We start from the raw sequence: 20483 nt of genomic DNA, 5'->3' as shown, positions 1-20483 counted from the left end.
ACCTTGCTTAATGCCACTCGTGGGTGAAAGCTCTCCCATGGAAAGGGAAGTGACCAAGGCTGTATAGCCTCTCATAGGAATTGACAGATCCCACAGATATTCCAGAAAAGGTGTGAAAAGGTGGTAGAAGCTCCCATACAAAATAAAAATACTTCCTCACTTGATGGGGGGGCGGGGGCGGCGCTGGTTTGGACAAAACTCAGCCTAGTTCAACTGGGGTAAAAGTCAGTATTTATTGAAGACTACTTGGGACAGATACTACATAAGGCCTCCCTCACCCTTAGTGTGAGTCCATTGCTCTAGTGGGGCATACAACAGATCACTGTATATCACTACCACTGTGCAATAGTGATGCCCTGTTAAGGTGAGGACTGGATTCGTACAAAGCCCTGACTGCATACTGCAGTTGGCTATATCCTGCCTCCGCCCCCAGGGATTCACTGTAACAAAACCTATACTCACTCTCCCACATGAGCGTACATGGGAGCAGGCTCAGGCTCCACATTGCAAGTCAGTTCTATATACAGTGGTAAGAGCACTTGAAATAAAGAGGCAGCAGCTGCTCTACATTCACCCAGAAGGCCAGCTGAAGAAACGGGTATCAAGGTGTGGTTTGTGAGTTTATCTTATTCCACTGGAAGATCAGATGAGACTTGAAGGCAAGGAAGACTTGCAATCAGGTGCCTTTGTGGGCTCGCTCTTCTACATACAGCTGCATCTGGAGGCAAGAAACAAGCGTCAGTTCTGTTTGATGTGCAGGTAGGTGAATGGGGGGGAAAAAAGGTCTGCAACAGGCTAAACAGGAAGAGTTTGTACCTTCCCCCATAACCAGGTTTCCTATTTTATTATGAGGAGTCTTGCCCTGTTTTGATTATTGGCACAGGCATCTGCAAGACTAAGCAATAATACTGCTCAGCAATATTAAAACTGTTACCTTACAGAAAACTGCAGAGCGGGCATCAGAGTAGCCAAAGCTTAGAACTACATGCAGTTTTGGCCACCTCTTGGGCCAGAATGCTCTGCTCACCTTTAAGATATCAGATGTCATAGTTTTCAGGGGAATAAGCCGGGGGTCGTGCATGTGCACGTCTTGTTCATCAGCGAGGATCCACGGGAAATCCTAGGGGCAGGAACACAAGGTGTGCTTTATTTGCAGAGAGGCTAGCAGGCTCTCTTTCGCAGTACTAGGTCAGCATTAAGTCAATGAGAGATCTAGTGGCTGAGGAAAGAAACAGGTAACTCAGATCCTTCATTACAGCAAAACTTAACACTTGCACACTTGGCCCTGAGACTCAGCATAATTATCTCCAGTTATAGCATCAAACTATAATGTTAACCCACTTTACTTAGTCCAAAGGTGACATCTCACTCCTTTAAGAGATACACTCTTAGCTGTCCTGAGCTAGCACGTTCTATTTGTTACACCAGCATTTAACTGCAACTCCAAAACGCTCAGGGCATAGATTTCTGTCCTGCCTTGGAAGCTTAAAGGTTGGCCTACTATACCACCAGTTTCCATTCCTAAGCAGTGCAGAGCAGACTTCCCTTTTGAAACAATTTTATACTTCACTAGCTTTATTTATTGTGCCTTAAGACACCCAAAATAACTTGACTCAGGGGAAAAAAAAGTTTCCCTGTACCCAAGGAAGGATTCTTAAAAAAAAAAAAAACAAAACCAAAACACTTGCTTTAAAAAGTGATCTGCACACACTTTCCTGCAAGATAAAATGTATTTGTGCACTCAAAACCCACTAGTTACTTGACTCTTAGTCTTCCTTGCTGTTTTTATAAAGAATCAGTCATCCACACATAGTGGATGTGGGATGAGAGGGGTTGATTATGGATTTTTGTTACTTAAATTCAAATACCTACTCTGTATGTCAGAGTACTTAAGTGACTAAGCAGGCATTATGAAGCAAGTATTGTTACAATCTAATTCAGGCACTGAAGCGCTATTGTGGCTGGTATGTGGTGAATGTGCTGAGTCACCTCACATGGTAAGCCATTTTAACACATTCAAAGCAAAGTTGTGACGTGTATCATGTAAAGCTACACGTACGTGTTCAAAATACCTAGCAGCCTTAACCTTAGAGGTGCCAGAAGTCTTTCATTTCCAGTCTTTGCTCTGCAGGTCACTTACACACAATTAGGTAGCCAAAGATATCACTCACCTTTATCACCTGGATCTTTTCCATGTTCCGTGTGGCAGCCTCCCGTGTGTGAACCAGAACTGTGAAGGTGCAACCTGCGAGAGACATAAAGGGTAGGCTCCAGATCAGGGGACAGCTAACAGAGGACCAGACACTACCTATTGTTGTCTCAAGTCAAGCAATGCCGTGCTATTAGGCTGTATGGACATGTTTACCTGGGGGATTGTTGTCAAGCACAGCATCGCACACACTGATCTTCAGGATGAAAGCACGCAGTAACTGCTCCACATGGGACAGCAGGGACTCTGAACTGTTGAGGAGACAGCAGTTGTTACTGGCATGCAGCAAAGCACTGGGGCCTGGAGCTGCTTCCAGAACACCTCTGCAGAGGCAGGTGTTGGATGCCGTGGGCAAGCAGTAACGGCAACTTTACCTAATGGAAAGAAGAGGCGGCTGGGTGATCTCAAAGACAAATCTCTCCACAGGGTGGTGCTCTTTATCCAGGATTACAACTACAACTTTCTCCACATCATTCTGCAAGAACAAAGATGGAAAAATCCCTTAAAATAAGCTGTCTTCTGCCCCCAGCATGCTTCACATACTTCTGAGGAAGTGGGAGTATGCTTATTTGTTGGGGCTCACAGCACTAGCAGTTACCCAAAGCTTGAGCACTGTCAGATTAGTATTACCCATCAGAAAAAAAATGCTTTTGCAAAGCTGTTTCTTGCTAGATGTTAAACTGATCGCTAAGGCCTAGGGAGATGAAGTGCACTAAATAGTACATTTCTCTAGATAGTGTTTTAGAACAAAGGAGGAAATGTCAGCTATCTCTTTGCATCACTCAAGAATGGACAATGCTGAGGAAGTTAAGATACGCTTAGGCTGTTGGTCAAATATAGCAGCTTTGTACTACTGCAATGTAAAACGGACCTAGTTCCATTCTCTAAATATGCATGAGGTTGCCTGTAAAGAGCAGAGAAGGTAAAATCTGCCAGCATCCCACATCCTGAAATGTTACATATGGTCATACCTTTCTCTCACAAAACCTAGAGTTCAAACCTACCTTTGCTTGCTGGCTTACAGCAAAGCATTCCAACTATTCTGGCAGACAGGTGCTTAAACTTAAATGTATTCAAAAGCAGCATGTTAAGTTAACATGTAGAATGATGTAACTGAAAACATATAGCTGTATATCCTCATGTGCATGTATTAGATGCAACTAAATGCCAATGAGCAGCAGCAAGGCTGGGCCTTAACTGCAAGGAAAGGTTATGGATGTTATTTTTATTTTTGTTAGTAACTTTATCAGCTAGTATATTGTGTATGGTAAACTCGTAAATAAATTTTGCAATGAAGACAGTATTTATGTTCTCTTACTTTCTATCAAAACCCCGTGCAGTACTTTTGGCCAGGTCCCTGATACAATCTTACCTTCTCGAGCAGCGGCTTTACACAGTGCAGTGTGTCCTGGATGTACTGATTCAGCTCCGGGTGGCAGGACATCTGTAGCAAACACAGCGAATAGTCAGAGCCGTGCTCTGATGTGAACCAGAACAATGCTGAATGAGATTTAAACAGAAGCACCAATGCGTTACAAGGCACTTCAGTCATGCTTCAAGTAGAATTTTTCACCACTAAGTTGCCAGTTCAAACCAGTAATTCTTTCATGGAAGGGTTAATTAGCTGAGGCAGATCACTGCACCCACACAGTTGTGGTATACTGGGAATATATATACCCACAATAGCATATTGGGAATAGTATATTCCAACTATCTCTGCTTCCTAGGAAGCATGTTTTCATGTTACCTTACTGCACATAGCTGGGGAAGCCTTCTACTACTGTTGTCCATGATCTGCTTGTTCCATGAGTACTGCTGTATCCTCAGCTACAAGGCCGTTTTCCCTTTTGACAGGAACTAAGCTCTCTTCAAAAATGAGTTTGCACATTAAAACAAACTCTGGGAGTGATTTGGTTTGTTCTGGTGAGTGCTGACTGATCCCTGCTATTCTGCTTGTCCATGTGGCTGTCAGCTTCCAGGCAGATCTCCTACCTGGACAGGTACATTGTATTTTTTCCTCTTCTGAAAGATCCCAATAGGGTAAACTTCTCTGACATATAAGATAAGGTGAACAGCCACTTCCAGAAATTCTGAAAGAACATCTGCAACAACTGAAAAACAAAAGTAAAGGATGCTGAAGCAGGGAGGAGGGGGGAGCATGCAGGGCAATACCCTATAATCACAGGAATGGTGGTTTTAAGGTATTTTTCCCTGCGTAAATTTCACCTGCTTCCTCTCAGCTGCAGGAAGTTTAGGATTAGAGCAACCCTCCAACAGTAATCTTGCAAGCATACCAATTTGCAGCTTAGCACAACACATTACCTTGCCCAAAGTTAAGGTCCTGCCGTGTGAGAGTCGTCATCTTTCCCAGAACCTGGAAATAATCACAAAAAGAAAGTTTATCCTCTGGCTCCTATATTATTAACATAGTCAGCTCATGGAGCCATCCACTTCTCTAGTGCTGCTGAGCTCAGACCTGACAAACTGTCCTCCGCGCTTAGTCACAAGCGTAGGAACACTGCCACGCCAAATCCATAAGGCTCATGGGGAAAGGTTTAAGCACCCTCCACAACCAACAACACGTCATCAGAAATCACCAGTAGTGCAAAAACCAAAGACAGCATCATTGCTGTGTTCTGGCTCGCATCCCAGATTGATAGATTACTCATAATTTAATTCCTGCTTTTTTAAATTGGGTTTGATTAAATAAAAAAAAGTGAAAATCTGACCAGTTCACAGTTCTTCACTGTCCCTCTCCCTTTTTGATGCATTTTGCTAGGACTGGGGAATTCACGATTCCTAAGACATGGGAAAGTTTAGACAATCACTTTTTAGTAGCACAAGGAACACTATTTTAAAGCCACACAAATGTTCTTGCAACATACTAGAACATGTCCCTTTTATTTTCTAACTCCTATGTCCTATTATAACACAGAACTTCTCAATTTTATGGGTTTATTCTCACACCACCACCATGAAACATTGCTTGTTCAGGACAGGATCTGCATCTTCCACTGACACTACACAACACAGGTACTCATCTGCTGTCCACTACCAACAGCTTCAGAGTGTCTCTCTCTCTCTCTCTAGTCCCAAGGAAATCAAACCCTGCACAACTGCATAATTAACACGGAATTTGTCACACAGAATCATGGAATATCTCAAGCTGGAAGGGACCCATTAGGATCATGGAGTCCAACTCCCCGCTTCTCGCAGGACTACCTAAAACTAAACCATATGATCAAGAGCGTCATCCAGATGCCCCTTGAACTCTGACAGGCTTGGTGCTGTGACCACTTCCCTGGGGAGCCTGAAATTTGTGACAATTATAAAGGGCAGCACATTGGATAGCCAAATTGAATACCATGTGCCAACAATCAAACAGCAGATGCTGTGGCTCAACTTTCCAACAGCTTTCCTTATATAGTGGAGTACGCACCTTACATATTTAAAGCTACAGTGTACATACTTTTCTATTACAAATTTTAATTTGTTTCATTATTTTATCCATACTCTTTGCATGCATGCAAACTCTAACCACTAATAGCAGCACCATTGTTCATAAACTGTACGTGTCTTTAAATGCCTCCAGGAGCACTGTGGCTCCATCAGTAACACAGGTGTCTTACATAGACCTCTGATAAGCCACAGACATTCCAATCAGTTGTTTAGTCACTGATTTTCAAGCTGCTTCAGCTGCAACAAACCATGTTTTTCAGACCTACAAAGAATTACTTTGACCTTCAGAAAATAGGGAGCTACTCTCCTCTCTTTTTAAATCAGAATCTTACCATCGCACACAAGGACTCCCTGGAATATTAGTGATCTGCTACAATAAACAGAATTAAGATACTTAAATATCTCTCTAGCATCCCAGCTGCAGTGACTCTCAAATTTGTACAGAAGATCTGTATCAGAGTAGCATAAAGAATCTGTGTTTTTAGAGGCTTAGGTTCACATCCTCACCTAAACATCCCCCTCTCTTAAACTGAGGCCCCAGGGAGGCAACAGCATCCCAAGAGACCCACCCTTAAACGCAGTCGCAAGGTTAGGCCTAAGAACCACACATTCAATACTCCCTCAGCTTCACAGGTTTTGTTGTAACTGATGGGAGCACTGCTGCAGTTAAGAGCCTTTCATCTATCCATTTGAATTTGCTGTCCTGTATGTGTGAGGTCAGTTTCCAGAAAAAGCCGTCCCCCCTCCCCAGCGTCCCAGGCAGCACTAGGGATGGCTGGGGGAAGCGAGAAGGAGCAGGCATCAGGAAAAAGAAAGCCTGCGCTTCCTTCGTGGTGCTTTTCGGAAGCTGGCAATCCCTTACTGAAGACATTTCAGAAGAAAAGGGAGGCGAAGGAGGCAGGGATATCACGCAATCTGTAATCCATCACCTTCGAGGCGCTCATTACGCGGGCTCCCGCGCCAGCCCAGAATAACCAGCGCGGGCCTCCCGCATCAGCTTGCGCTGCGCCCTGCCCGCTCCACGGCTTCAAAGGAGAGAAAGGAGAGTCACCAAACGCTCCTTCACCGTTTCACACGCTGGTTTCTCTAACGACCGGACAGACGGAAGGACAGACCACGGCTTTCGGGAGAGCGCTGGGTACCCCGCGGGGCGCCGGTCCGGCCGCTCCTCAGCCGACACGCAGTGCCCTCCCGCCGGTATTCCTGCCGGCGGTTCTCAGCCCGCGCTCCCTCCGAAACAGGGCCCCCGACCTCGCAGAGCCCCCTCAGCACAGCCCGCCGTTCCCCGCCGCCCGCCCAGGGGACCCCCAGTGACGGTCACCGCCGCCCCGGCCCGCGGGGCCTCCCCGGTGACTCGTCCCCGGCCCGCGGCCCCCCCGGTGCCCCTCACCGCCGCCCGCACCGCACCGCGCCCCTCACCGCCGGGGACCGTCTCCGCCGCACACGCGCGGCGCCCAGCGCGGGTGGCCGGGCGGCGGCGCGGGCGTGTGACGTCAGGGCGGGGGCGGCCCGAGCGCCCCCCGGCGGCGGGAGGAGCGGGCGCGGGGCGGGGGGGGCGATCCCCGACGCTCGCCGCTGCCGGGCACTGCCCGTCGCCCCCGCGCCCCCCGCGGACTCCCGGCCACCCCCCCACCCCCCCCCCCCGGGCCGCAGCCGTGGTTCCCTCCGTTGCAGCGGGGCTGGGTGCTCGGTGTAGGGAGCGGGGGACGCCGGTCCCCCGGCCCGGTTTCCCACCCCGCTACCGTAACGCGGGAGAGCCTGTGCGGGCAGCGGGGGCGCCGTGCCCGGCCCGCCCCGCCCCGCCGTGCCCTGCAGGTGAGCGGGGGCCCGGCCGCCCCCCGACCCGGGCCGGGCCGCCCCGCCTTTGTCTCCGTCCTTTGTCTGCCCCGGTCCCTGCCCGGGGCAGGGTCTGCTCCCGCCACCAGCCCCGCGGGAGTGCGCACCCCGCGCTCCCGCACCCCTCCTCCTCCTTCGCACCGGGCCCCCCCGCACCCCCCAGCCCCCTCTGCAGCCCCCGCGCTCAGCACACCCGGAGCCCCCGCGCCCCTCCCAGCCCCACCTTCCCACGCATCATGCACCCCAGTCCCCCGGGATTCCCGGCGTCCCCAGTTCCTCTCCACATTCCCCCACTGCCTTCCCCCTGTCTCCTCCTCCTCCTCCTCCTCCTGACGGGTTTGAACACCCCCCTGCCCCCCCGGCAGACCTGCCTCCCCTCCCGCTGCACGCACAGCCGCTGCCCTGCCTGCCGGGCTCAGCCCAGACCGAGGAGCTGCGGACAGGTAGGCAGCGCTGCCCGCATCGCGCTCGCCCCAGCCCGGGGCCGGGGGTGCACGCTCCACCGAGCTGATTTCCCTTTGCTTTCGCAGGGATCGGGGGTGGGGGGCACTTTCCCACTTTCCGCGTACCCCGGAGGAGACAAAGGCCGGGGGCGACGGGGACCGCCGGTACGGCCGGCTCTAGGCTGCCGCCGCCGCCGGGACGCCCTCGGTGCGCGGTGCCTCGGGTGGCGGCGGCATCGCTCGGCGGTGGGAGCCGAGCACCGCGCCTGGACAGCGCCGGTGCCGGTGCGCGGTGCCTTCCGGCAGCCCTATTGTCACCCGTGCCGGGGAGCCGGCTCCAGGCTCTCCCGCTCCCCCCGCGGTTCTGCCACCCGGCTCGCCCTCAGCGCGACGTGCAGCGCCGTGCACCTTGCAGGGGTGCGCAGTGTGGGCTTGGGGGCTTGCGCCCCACCACCCTACTGCAAGTCCCTGCTACTTCAGGGGCTACTGCAAGCTCCCTCCCGACATGGCTCTCCCCTTCCCTGCCTCGGACAGAGGCATCGGCCCTCTCGCAGGCAGCTGCTGGGCGCCTCACGCGCACCCCAGGGGTACGTCCCGGCTCTGAGCTGCTGTGGAAAGCAGCCGAGGGGTGAAGGAAGCTTTTCCCACCAAGTCATTGTGTTTGCAGAGCTGTGCGCTGCCACGCACGCACACGCACACCGAGCCCCTGAGTACCCACGGGTTATTCTCTGCTCTTCCTCTGTTGATAAAAGTGAGATCTCGTTTCTGAATTAAATCAATTTGGCATCAGTTAATGGCTTATTACAGCCAGTAATTCATCACGTAGGATTTAAGTGACATTTATCCAATTCACACCTGAAGTCTTCCATCAACCAGAGGTTTTAATGGCAATGGGTTTGTATTCCTATCTCTTCTCCCTTGCAGAAGGAGGCATTAATCCTACACTTTTTGGTTCAAAGTGAGAATGACATGCAAGGAAAAATGTTGAAAGCACAGCCTAACTGTTCTGCCAGTCAGGGCGCACCCACTTCTCCCTCCAGTGACGACTGGGCCAAATCTGCCCCCCTTCTTCCCTGTCACACTGGCGGGTGCTTTCCAGCCGGGTGAGCAATGACCTTTGCTATTGATTGTGTCTCATTTGTCACTAGGCATTGTGCATTAAACTGGAGAGTCTTCTCTGCTGTGCTGACAGCAAGCGACTATATCTTGGATGCTAATCTCAGACTCATTGCTATTTTAATCTCATTATTGGGTAGAGTAGACTCTGTTTGATAGCAGGTCGCCTATGATGGCTGTGTCAGCCGCTCCGTGAAGTCCCAGAGGGAAGCAGAGCAGAGGGTACTGCATATTCATTCATGTGCCCCTCTTCCACTTCAATACATTGACTTGCTGGGCAGCTCTGTCCCTGGAGGATATTGGTGCTGCACCCTCCCGGCTCGTGTGCGGACACTGAGAGCAGTGAAGGTCTCTGCGCGGGCTGGGGTAGGCACAGGAGAAAGGGTGGCACGGCTGTGCCTGAAGGCGAGAGGCACATAGTGTCTTGAAGGATTTGCAAGGTGTCCAGTGTTTATCAGAACCAGGGTGCTGGAACTTAGCAGTGACTTAGCAACAAGTACAAAACTGCCAGCTTACTCACAAGTCTGGGCTGCAGGAGAGGGTATATCCTGGGTCGCGCCGTGTGAACAAGCCACTTCTGTCCTCAGTCGTTAAGAGGGCAGAGCGCAGTCTGTCAGCCAGAGCCGACCGGTGAAGGGAAGGGATTGCCTGGGTCAGTGGGTCGGCAAAACCAGGGTCCTAGTTCCAGCCCTTCAACTAATGTTGAGTGAGTCACTTTTCAAGTGTTTGCTGGATCTGAGTTGCCCCAGGAAGATGCTTTGTGGAGGCACAGGGGCAACTACAGCTACTAGTCAACCCCCTGCAAGCTTGGCTCTCTGTGTCCTGTCTCTTGTGCCACTAATGCAATTAGTGTGTTAGGGACTTTGGCCCTTTCTACAGTGGAGTGCTGTTTGGTGACGGCACAAAAAGAGAGAAAACAACACAATCAAAAGGAAAGCAGATGTTTCAAAGGGTGATGGTGGGATTCAAGTAGCCTAGCCTAAATATCTGCAGAGGGGAAATCTCTCACACCAAACACAGTCATGAGGGACAAGGAAACTGTGGAGTCAGATAAATATGAAAGGCAAGGTAGAGAGAAAACATGACGATGGATACAGGAAACCTAAGAAACGAGGAGGGCAGCTCCAAAGAAGGACCCAAAAGGACTGGAGATCTGCGAGCAGAGGACTCTACTGCTCTGTCATCCCAAGGGTATCTGGGCCAGCAGCAAAAAAAATATTCTTTACAAAATGAGTGTGCAAGAAATGTTGGAGAGATGAAAAGTGTTATTACTTTTCCCTGCGGAGGAAAAGAGAAAGGTGCGTATAAGATTACCTGTCTGCTTTTGGGAGCCCTAGAGAGATCCCTTTGAAATGGGAAGGTCTCTTGGCAGATTGTACATGAAGCTTCCCAGCATTTGCCTCCAGAAACAGAAAAACAGATGGAAAGAAACTCAGCAGGGAAGTGAAATCTCATTTATCTGCACAATGCCATCCTCCTGGCTCCAGCCAGCTCTCTGCATGTCAGCTACCATAGAGCCTACCCCGTCCATTCTGCTCCAGGCCTTCCCAAGCCCATCCATCACCCTATGGCATCTTATTTACAGGAACCCTGGCACACGAAGCTGGGTTTATTGTCTATGATCCCTGCCACACACGCACATACACACAACACCCATGTAGATGCACATACACTTTGTCTATTGCTGCAGCTTGGGATTGTCTGGAGTCCAGGAAATCTTTATGCACTCGTGCCAAAGTCTGCGCTTACCAGAGCCAAAGAGAAACCTGGCCCAGAGTATGCACTTGGTTCTAGCTTGGTGCAGCCCTTGAGCATACAAACTGCATCATTTGTGGTCTGGGGTGATAAAGGATCTTCATATTCTCTATTTCTCGGTTCAAGAGTTTTGTTCCTCTTGGCTGTGACATGAAGAACATATGTGAAAAGTTAAAGATAGGACTGTCACATATCGCATTTCAAGTCAGATATGCGAATAAACATAGATGATCTGATGTTCCTGTTTTGTCAAATACAAAACAAATACAGCAGGGGCAGTTTCAGAGCCTATTTCCCCACCAAGGTGACATAACTATATTTATAGGGGGAAAACATGCCTGAGTTTCTGTGTACCTACTCAGCCCATGGCTGCCTTGCAGGATTACAAACAGAGAGCAGAGTAATAGCAATTGTATCAGTGAGTCCAGAGAAAGAGACTGCCCACAGGGAAATTTACTCAAGATGCAAAAAAACCCTAATTTCCCTTACAGGGTCGTAACCATCCACTACTAACCCATAAATGGATCAGAAATAGTGGCTGAGAGACAGCACTGCAACTTACTCATCAGCCCTGAGCCTGCACCCTGGGTAGCTCTAAGGCCTTATCTGTGCTTTACACATTTTCTTGTTAGTAGGCAGATTTGCTACCTCAAGAGGCAGGTGGCTCGTAATCCTGAGGGTATATAAAGGAATTGCAAGGCATTGGGTGGAGCAAGGAGGATGTACGTCTGGTGTTGTGAAGAACTGCAGGGGCAACTTAACTTGGCAAGTACTTCAGCTATTTCCTATGTTAATATACGAAGCCTAAGAAGAGGATGAGTTCTAGTCTTGTAACGTGTTTGTTTTAGAGCAATTTAGGAAAGGCATTGGCTTACAAGACCAGACTTCTTTCTGCCTGGCATATGTCTCAGGGCAGAATCTCACCCTTTGCAGAAAAGGTGCATCAGCAGTGTGAGAAGATTGCTGTCACCTACATCAACAAGCCCGGGGCTAATACGGACTTCTTTTGTGGACTGTGGTCCTGACAGAGGAGAGGGTGGAATTTACTTTGGTGCTCAGACACTGAGAAACCTGTGCACTGAGGAGAACTAGGGATGCCGTTGTGTTTTCTAGCTGCCTTCTGGAAGCATGAATTTTACAGCTTCTGTAGGGTAAGAAAAATGGAGAAGGTAGGAAGAGGTTTCTGAAGTTAAAGATAGATCAGGGCATGGAAAAAAGTGCTTAAGAGAAGGCTGGGACTTCTGTGCCTCTAGCACAGCAGTGTTGCATTAACCCAAGATACCAAAACTTGTCCATGCCCTGTTTTGGTTTGTCAGGGGAGGTCTGAGCCGTTTGCCAACAGTGCAGTACAGGTATTTATCTGCATTATTAATGCAAGATTCCCAGTAACACAGTATGTTAGCCTGCCCTCTCAGCCAGTGCAAAGATGAGGCAACCCATGTGCTCTAGCTGCACTTTCATCCTGTGTCATGCCAACAAGACAGCTGGGCAGCTTAAATAAATGCCCCCTACACTTTGAAGCAGACCTTCTGTTTAACTGCCCTGCAGCATTTAGCTGCTTTCTAGTTCCTGCTGAAAACCAGAATGTGCAGCTACTGTGTCTGTCAGGTTCACCATCAAAGGGCCCATGTCTGTGTGAGTGAGATTGGAGACACCTGCCTCGCATTCTCTTTGCACTTGTTCTCTCCTCTTGGCATTTTGCCTACAGATGAAAAGGTAAGGTGCTATTTCCAGCTCTTTGAGTTGTTTGAGTGATGCCTTGTTCCAGCTGGTTTGCTTTGGTTCTTAAAGAGAAAATCCTAGGAAAAAAACCAAAGACCGTGGATGCAGAGCCTAGGTTTTGCTTGGTTGCTATTTGTTCCATTGGTTTTGAAGCAGAACTTCAAGTGCTTTGTTAATAGATTTAGCTGTTGGTCTGGTTTTCATTTGTCCCAGGTAGCTGCCAATAAAATACTATTTCATACTGCTGTGCCTTCAGCAAATGAACTACGCAGCACCTCCTAAATCAGCCCTCAAGTAGCAGTTTGTTGTCCTTTAGAACAAACAGGTAGAAAGACCTGCTTTTCAGGCACTGCATTAAAGAGAAGGCCCCTGTGCTGCCTACCTCTTTCCAGAGGAGGTCTGAACTGAAAATTTGCTCCCAGGCTCTGAGCAATAACAGAGATGACTCTTGGAAAGGCAGAATCAGCTGGTGAAAGAGGCTTTTCAGTTAAGAGGATGAAGACACCTCCCTCTAAACTCCCCAGAAGCTCCATGAGGCTGGGGCTGCTATGATGGCAGAGGTTTCACTGACTCAAAACATTTCACATCTGTCTTACAGGTTGAAAGAAAAGAGGAAGGCCATTCTTAGGGTGTCTCCTGTCAGTTCCACAAAAAGGCACTGAGATTGGCCTCAAAGGAATACTATTTCTCTGACTTGTGCAATGTCCCAAAGCCGTATCTCATAACACAATCACAGGGATGAAGGAAGACCCTCAAAAATATTACAGTGAAGCAGAATGAATGAGAATAGTCTGCAGTCATTGTGCTGAGGGACTCAGTCTCAGTGTTCTTTGGACTTAAATTACCCTCACAGTGACAGCCTCACTTGGTGGGGTGAGGTGAAGTGACCTGTGCAGGGTCAAGGAGGGAAAGTGGGACAAGCTAGAGAAAACTCAGTCTGCTTCCCTGCCCCTTGATCTTTAGGCCAGCATCCCCTGCTCTGCTGACAGCAGAAGACTTGTTTCTCTGCTACGCTGTGAGGTATCAGCACAAAATTTCCAGTGTTTTTTACTCCCTTGACCAGTTTCAGCCACCCTGAAGCAGCGTGCACGTGAATGCGCATGTCTCTCTGTCTTAAGCTGCTCAGGGCTGTTGCTGGTCCTACGAGGCCACCATCTGCCTCCAGTTCTGTTCATCCTGACATCTTCATTGCAAGGAAACCAGCTGTGAGGAGGGGCCAGTGCCAGCCAGGCCCAGGATGCCAACCTGGCAGCAAACAGCCCTAGCCAGACAGCTGGTGCTGTGCGGGCGGCTCAGGAGCTGTGGCCCGCAGGACCCAGCCTCCCCTGCCCCTCAGATGGTAGGCTGTGAATGGGAGGGTAGGGGGGCTACACAGGAATCAAAGGGAAATGTCCTATTGATTGATGGCCCTCATTTGCACATGAAACTGGGACCTCTCAGCCCTGCACGTGTGTCTCAGCTGCTGTAACCAGGGCTGGGAGAAGAGGAGGTAACCAAGGAGGGAAAAAATCACTTCCAGCTCTGGACACCATAACTGCTTTCATCTAAGCGTCCTAGCTCTGAATCTTGCTTGCCTTTACAGTTGCTAGAAGTTGGTTGCTTATTTTTCCTTCTTTTTCTTTTTTTGTAATTGCAGGTGAGGCAAAGCACGCAGGATTATGGCAACTTCTTCCACCTTCTTCTCTCCTTTCCTTTTCCTGTGCGTGCTGGTTCTTTCTGACATCAGTCTTGCAGTCTCCCTGGACCCTGGCACAAAGCTCAAAAATGTCCCAGAGAACAACAACCATCTTCAAAACCAAGAGATGTGGCTGCAGCAGCCCAGAAGTGGGCACCACCACAAGCATGGCTTGGCCAAGAAGGAGAGGGTCCATGCCATGCCTTCTAGAGGGCGGCCAGCTGGGGAAGAGGCCCTCAGAACGGGTAGTGGAGCTCCCGCTGTGGAAGAGCTGGCAGCAGAAGGACAGCCAGCAGCCCTGAAACAGAATAAGGATGTGTTCCTGGGTTTTGAGTTCCCATATCCTGAGAGGGAGAACCAGTCCCCTGGGTCTGAGAGAGGAAAGAAGCAGAACCGAGAGCATCGGCGACACAGCCGCAGGGACAGGCTGAAACACCACAGAGGTATTTGAGCTCCAAGGGAAGCTGAGGCTGTTGGGTCAGTGGAAATGAGTGTCACTTGTGTGAGGGCAAGAAGATGCAGCTGTGGTTGAGCCACATGGGTATGTGGAGGGTGTGGGATGTGTACTTGCTCTGGGGAAAAATCTGCCAAACAAAAGAGGCACGAGAAAAAAGGGGAACTCCAGAACCAGAGGTTTTTACTGCTGGCTGCAATTTTGTGAAAATGACCTGGTTTGCCTTACAGGGGGAGCTCTGAAAGTTGCTAGGACTTGAGGGGTTGTTTTGGGGTGGCCTGCTTTTTTTTTTTTGCTTTTTTAGCAAATGGTTCAATTTATGAACAAACATGTCCAAGCCATGCTCAATCTCTCCACTGACTTCGAAAAATGATCAGAACTAGAAATAATACAAAACGCCTGCTTAGCTTGAAGATCAGTTTCTTCTCATCAGAGCTTGTATTCATCTATATTTATGCCAAACAACAAAAATAATAAATTTTGCATGTGTGAAATTGTATTAATTACTTTAAAATGTTGCTTGTTTTTGACTGCGACTGCTTTCCTTTGCAGGTCAAGTTGTGGGGGTGTGTCTCTGTGGTATGGTGTGCTCAGTGTGGTAAATCTTTAGTTCTATTAAAGCCAGGCAATTTGTGTCAATCAATGCTATTTGACAAGCTGGGTGTCAGTATCCCTGAGTTCCAGCTATCACTCCTCCTTGCATCAGTAAGAAAAGCTCTATTGTTTTCTCAGTGGACTGAGTAAACAACTTATGTTAAGCAATATAGAAGAGTATGCAAGAAAGCTGGTTTGAAGCAACATTTGCAGACTACAAAACAGGCCTTATTTCTTTGGTTTAACTTGAGGTCTATATTTAAATTAATACTTTGGAAAAGCAGGGATCAGGCTGTGAAGCTATTCTTATTTCAAGTTAGGTAAGTACTGACTTGAGCTAAATTGAAATAACGCACTATTAAAATCAAATAAGAATGCATCCACAGGTATTTGCAGCAGCTTAATCGATTGGTTTAAAAATGGTTAAACAGGTACATTTTGTACTCTTGACCCCAGAAGAAGAAACTCTTTGCTTCTTAAGCAAGAGATAGACATATATTCAGGAAGGTGTGATTATGTATGACTTAAGTGTGTAAAAACCAAGAGGCATATACTCTGGACCTGATCTATCACTTCAATAGCACATAACTTCGTTTTACACTGGTCTAAACAGCAGCTCAGGGTGTTAGAAAACTGGCCAGTGGCTGGATGAAATCTGAATTCCTTGGACTCAAGTCTATGGCACACAGAGAGAAAAGGGATGAGAAAGCTAATGCTATTGTACCTGTTGCCCTCTGCAGGGAAGACTCCTGATGCTGGGCCAAGCCCCCTGTACAAGAAACCTGAAAGCTTTGAAGAACAGTTTCAAAACCTCCAGGCAGAGGACGCTACAACTCTGACTCCCACCATGCTTCTCTTCACTGCACTGGAACTAGCTGTTTCCACAGAAGAGCCTCCTGTTCTTCCAGCCACATCACCACGGTCACAGGTAAAAGGATAGCTGGTAACTGCACTGCAACTCTGATGGAGACAGAAATCTCCTGCAGCTAAGGTCCAGTTTCCTTTTTTTCAGTTAGAGGTAAGTGCTTGCTTAACACCAAAGAACTCCCTCAAAAGCAGCGGTCTGTCTGAGAGACACCTAAACACCTCTTCTTTGGAAACAGTTCCTTTAGTTGCTTCTTTTCCCTGCCCTACCTCTCCCTTAGCTAGCCATCTTCATTCAGCTTCAAGGACCAGAGAGGCAGTAGGAGCACTTGGCTGGAGAGGCAGCATTTCCTAATGCTCCTTGCTCGCCTTTTGTCCTCGCATGGAAGCAGTGGAAACTTCCCTCTTGGCTTCAGCTGGAACAAGGGAAAGCTCTTCCCTCCTGAAAATGAGATGCCAAGAATCCCCAGTGGACAAGACAGGGGTGGAGGGGGCGGGGGAATCATAAAGCCTTTTTAAGGTCTAAAAGCACCAGGAAAATTTGCAAAGACTTCAGTGTCACTACAGAAGTGTAATCTGTTGTCTTTTTAATTTCTTGTGGTTTGCAGGCCCGCCTCAGGCAAGATGGGGATGTGATGCCCACCCTAGATATGGCACTCTTTGACTGGACAGATTATGAGGATCTCAAACCAGAAATGTGGCCATCTGCTAAAAAGAAAGGTGCTAAACCTCCCTGTCCTCTTTCCCAAAAGTCATTCTGTAAGGCTTGTCCCGTGGTTAGTGTTCACAGATGTGCTGAAGGGTGTGAGATCATAGTGGTGGGAAAGAGAGAAAAAGCATAATGCTGATTGTGTTTTGTGCTCAGTTTCAGAATGTTTCTCATTTTGGATGCATAGTTTGAGGGCAGAGGAAAAATGATAGATGGAGGGTTGGGAAATAGGGAGGAGATTATACTATGAAGGTTTGGAGTTCAAACTCTTGAAGTTTGAGGCTGTTTTTACCCTGGAACAATGTAGTCTGCAAAATAAAAACACTACCATGAAATTTTCTATCAGCATCTGTTTGTTTTTTTTTTCCCCATAGAGAAACGCCGCAGTAAGAGCCCCAGTAGTGGAAATGAAACCGTGATGGCTGAAGGAGAGCCATGTGATCATCACCTTGACTGCCTCCCAGGTCAGGATCAGCTTGGTAGAGTCATTTCTCCAAATATGAGATTGTTTGAAATTCAGCCCAGGTTCTAATACAGGCATCCAGATTTTTAATACTGACAGAAAGTGGTATACAGAGGGAAGGGCAGAGGCTCTCTAGGCGTGTTGTGGGAACAGATGATGTCGGCACCATGGAGTGTCATGGGTGTCAGTAGCCCTACAAAGGAAGGGGATAAATGAGCTTGTTCCTGTGTTGCAGGCTCTTGCTGCGACTTGCGTGAACACCTCTGCAAACCACACAATCGAGGCCTTAACAACAAATGTTATGATGACTGTATGTGCACTGAAGGTGAGTTCAGCTTTTTGCTCTCCCCCTTCCAGCTGGCTTCGTAGCTGGCTGTGTTGACTCGGAGTAGTGGTTTGCATGTGAAAATAGGAGCCAAGCTCTGCTGCTCTTAGCCTTTGCCTGCCACCGACTCGCAGTGTGACCATTGAGTCATCTAGGATATCTTGTTTTCCCTCTTGAAAACAAAAATCCGGATATCTATAAACCTAACAGAAGAAGCCACAATATATTAACACTTCGATGGTGCTTTCAAGTATCACAGGTTATAAAAGCAGACTACTATCCTTGTTTTACATGACCTTATGCCTAATACAGCTTTCCTGAGTTAATTTCAGCTGAACCTGTTGCAATTTAGTAGGTGTGGGCAGGACGCAGACTTTTGTTTCTTAAAACTATTTCTGAAAAATCCATGGCAGCCCTCAATAGACAGTTGTGTTATGAAGATGTTGAAAGGCACTCTTCTAGTTTGAACATGTTCAGGATTAGCTCCAGGCACTGGGTCTTTTCTGCTAGAACAAAACTTGTTGCCAAATTCTGTGACCTGTGTTAGGTACCTAGTGACTTTGACCAGGTCATTCACCTGCTTTTTACCCAGTTAAACAGACAGCTTTCCTGGAGTTGCAATGTTAAATGATAGTCTTCACCTTGGGTGTGTCGTGTAATACTTCAAGGTCCTCATCAGAGGCAATGTTCTGATAGATTAGCCTAGAAAAGTGTTTCTGCAAGCGTAATGAGGGCTGCCCCTGGCCCTGCTTTATACTTAAGCTAGTTACAAGTTTATGCCAAATGTGCATCCTCTGTAGCGTTAAAAAGATCCCCAGAGATGTAGGGTCCAGATAAGATAGACAAGATGCTCAGATAAAAGCAGAGCTCTGATCTTGTGTGCTCTCCTTCTGGGAGGCCAGACTGCCCTGGGGGGATTGGTAATGAGGGGCAGAAACCCAACTTCAAGGTAGCTGGTCTCAACATAGCCCAGGGACATGCACTCCAAAAGTCTGCTCAGTGACCTGTGACATCGGCTGGGTCTCCTGTGTACAAGTACTCAAGGACAGTTTATGGGCTGTCTCATAAAAGCTATAAATCCTCAGCCTCCTCCGCTCTGGGGGTGCTGGCACTGTTGCTATCTGCTGCCTGCTCTGGAAGTAAAAAGGGTTGCAGTTCCTAGCATAATCAAATTGGCTCCTGCCAACCCCAATGACCAGATCCTGGGCTACTGAAAATCAGAGTTTTTGTGAGAATTATTTACACATAGGCTGTACCCTGTCTGGCCCAACTAGCTACACATTCTGGTGTAACAAAGTCAGACAATAGACACCAAAAGATAAATCTATCAGTGCCAGAAACAGATGAGTTACCCTGACCAGAGGCTCCCATTGCCTTCCACTGCCACGGGAGAATATGTACTGATGTTTTTTACAAATAAAATGCCTTTTTTTCCCCCTTAGTATTCATCAATGCTATATCAAATAGCTTCCTTCAGACCCTGCACTTCGAGCATCCAAAACAAAGAAACTGAAGGAGATCAGCAGTGAGCTTTGGATCAGACCTCCCAGTAATAACACTTCAAAGTCTCTTCCCTCCTCTCCTGAAGCTTCAGTGAAATAAATAGCAAGGGGAGCTCCCCAACCATTGCTGCTGCACATTAAGTCTATACTAATTTCCCAATGGAGAGATCACTTAGACAGTAATGGGAAGTAATAGGAGGAAACCAAGCAGGGCTTCCATAAAATCACTGGAAACAATCAGGATAATTCATTGGTATTTCAAGAAGCAAGTGAAACCTTCTGCCTGAGCCAATGAATCCCAAACCAGAACAGTAAGCCAAACAGAATAGCAGGGCCCAGAAAGCAACAGGCCCTGCCCATGCGAGGCATTTCTCTGCCACCTCATTTGACACAGCCCAGGCTTCCCAGCCCTGGGACTGTCCCCACTGCTGCAGGCTCTGTCATGAACTGAGGCCGAGAGCTAATTGTTTGATGTTACTGCTGTAGTGAGCCCTGGTCCCTCCTGCTCACTTATGCGTGTCTTTTCCATAGGGCTACGCTGTTATGCCAAATTCCACCGGAACCGAAGAGTGACCCGGAGGAAAGGGCGCTGCGTGGAGCCTGAGTCGGCCAACGGAGAGCAGGGATCATTCATTAATGTTTAGGAGGGTGAGACTCCTGCCTGGATGGTCAGGAGCTGGGGTCAAACTGTTTATACCTAGCAATGGGAATTAGAGGAAAAAGTCAAGCAAATGGCTGAAGCTGCAGGCTCTGAACATGCCAGGTTCCAACAAGACTGAAGCTCATGTTAATTATAAATAGAGTGGTCTCAGCCTTTTCCATACCAGGACTGCATTCCCCCTTCCTTCCCACAACACATTCCTTCCACTGAGCTGGGTCCTCTCTCCCATTTAGTAAGAGATGAACATGACTACCATTCTGATGGTCCTGGCAGGAAAAGGCTCTGCAGTTTCATCTCCTCCTCTCAACAGAGGCAAGATATGAAAGATCCTTCAAGTCAAAGGGGATATGAGCTTAAACTTTCCCCCTTAACTATTGCTTGAGAAGAAAGGTAGATCCTCCTTAAGGATCAGAGGTTCCTAGCAGATAGGAAGCTTGTAGCCTCCAGGTGGAATCAAAGGTGGGAAATGGATCAGCAGGAAGCTGGCTACCTAGATGAGAGGGGACCCTCTGCAAGAGCTCTTGCTCTCTCCCTTGTTCACTGCTACAGACAGATATTCCCTAGTTGTTACACACTACCACTTGCTACCTGTCTTCTTTGGGACCATCCAGTCCCACTCCTTTCTTGCTTCCAGAGAACCACCTGGTTTCTGCAAGGATGTGGCAAGACATCCCAGCCTGCAGCTCTCACTCATTT

The 20483-nt window shown here is 48.4% G+C and overlaps 2 protein-coding genes across 2 annotated transcripts; one reads left to right on the top strand and one right to left on the bottom strand.

Moving 5' to 3' along the window:
* Window positions 1-226: 226 nt before the first annotated feature.
* Window positions 227-7112, bottom strand: MAD2L2 (mitotic arrest deficient 2 like 2). Its single transcript, XM_059830013.1, has 9 exons — window positions 7088-7112; window positions 4532-4583; window positions 4202-4320; window positions 3582-3653; window positions 2584-2684; window positions 2366-2460; window positions 2172-2245; window positions 1028-1120; window positions 227-718 (listed from the first exon to the last, which is right to left on the bottom strand). Exons 2-9 carry the CDS (start codon window positions 4569-4571, stop codon window positions 677-679), a joined length of 636 nt encoding a protein of 211 aa, XP_059685996.1. The 5' UTR covers window positions 4572-4583; window positions 7088-7112; the 3' UTR covers window positions 227-676.
* Window positions 7113-14198: 7086 nt separating this feature from the next.
* Window positions 14199-19770, top strand: DRAXIN (dorsal inhibitory axon guidance protein). The gene is made up of 6 exons (XM_009822184.2): window positions 14199-14658; window positions 16004-16191; window positions 16736-16847; window positions 17211-17300; window positions 17535-17624; window positions 19658-19770. The coding sequence occupies exons 1-6, from the start codon at window positions 14199-14201 to the stop codon at window positions 19768-19770; spliced, it is 1053 nt and encodes a 350-aa protein (XP_009820486.1).
* Window positions 19771-20483: the final 713 nt, after the last annotated feature.

Source organism: Gavia stellata, chromosome 27, assembly GCF_030936135.1.
Source record: "Gavia stellata isolate bGavSte3 chromosome 27, bGavSte3.hap2, whole genome shotgun sequence".
Classification (NCBI taxonomy): domain Eukaryota; kingdom Metazoa; phylum Chordata; class Aves; order Gaviiformes; family Gaviidae; genus Gavia; species Gavia stellata.
Note: the sequence above shows the minus strand (reverse complement) of the source record. Positions and strands in the feature narration are given on the sequence as shown.

Bases quoted from the DNA above. Each gene is read 5' to 3' on its own strand.
- MAD2L2 (XM_059830013.1), bottom strand. From the start codon at position 4,571: ATGACGACTCTCACACGGCAGGACCTTAACTTTGGGCAAG. The intron at 4,321-4,531 runs GTAATGTGTTGT...TTTGTTTTTCAG, and splicing joins GGACCTTAACTTTGGGCAAG to TTGTTGCAGATGTTCTTTCA. The intron at 1,121-2,171 runs GTGAGTGATATC...TCCTGCCCCTAG, and splicing joins AAAAGATCCAGGTGATAAAG to GATTTCCCGTGGATCCTCGC.
- DRAXIN (XM_009822184.2), top strand. From the start codon at position 14,199: ATGGCAACTTCTTCCACCTTCTTCTCTCCTTTCCTTTTCCTGTGCGTG. The intron at 14,659-16,003 runs GTATTTGAGCTC...TGCCCTCTGCAG, and splicing joins CAGGCTGAAACACCACAGAG to GGAAGACTCCTGATGCTGGG. The intron at 17,301-17,534 runs GTCAGGATCAGC...CCTGTGTTGCAG, and splicing joins TCACCTTGACTGCCTCCCAG to GCTCTTGCTGCGACTTGCGT.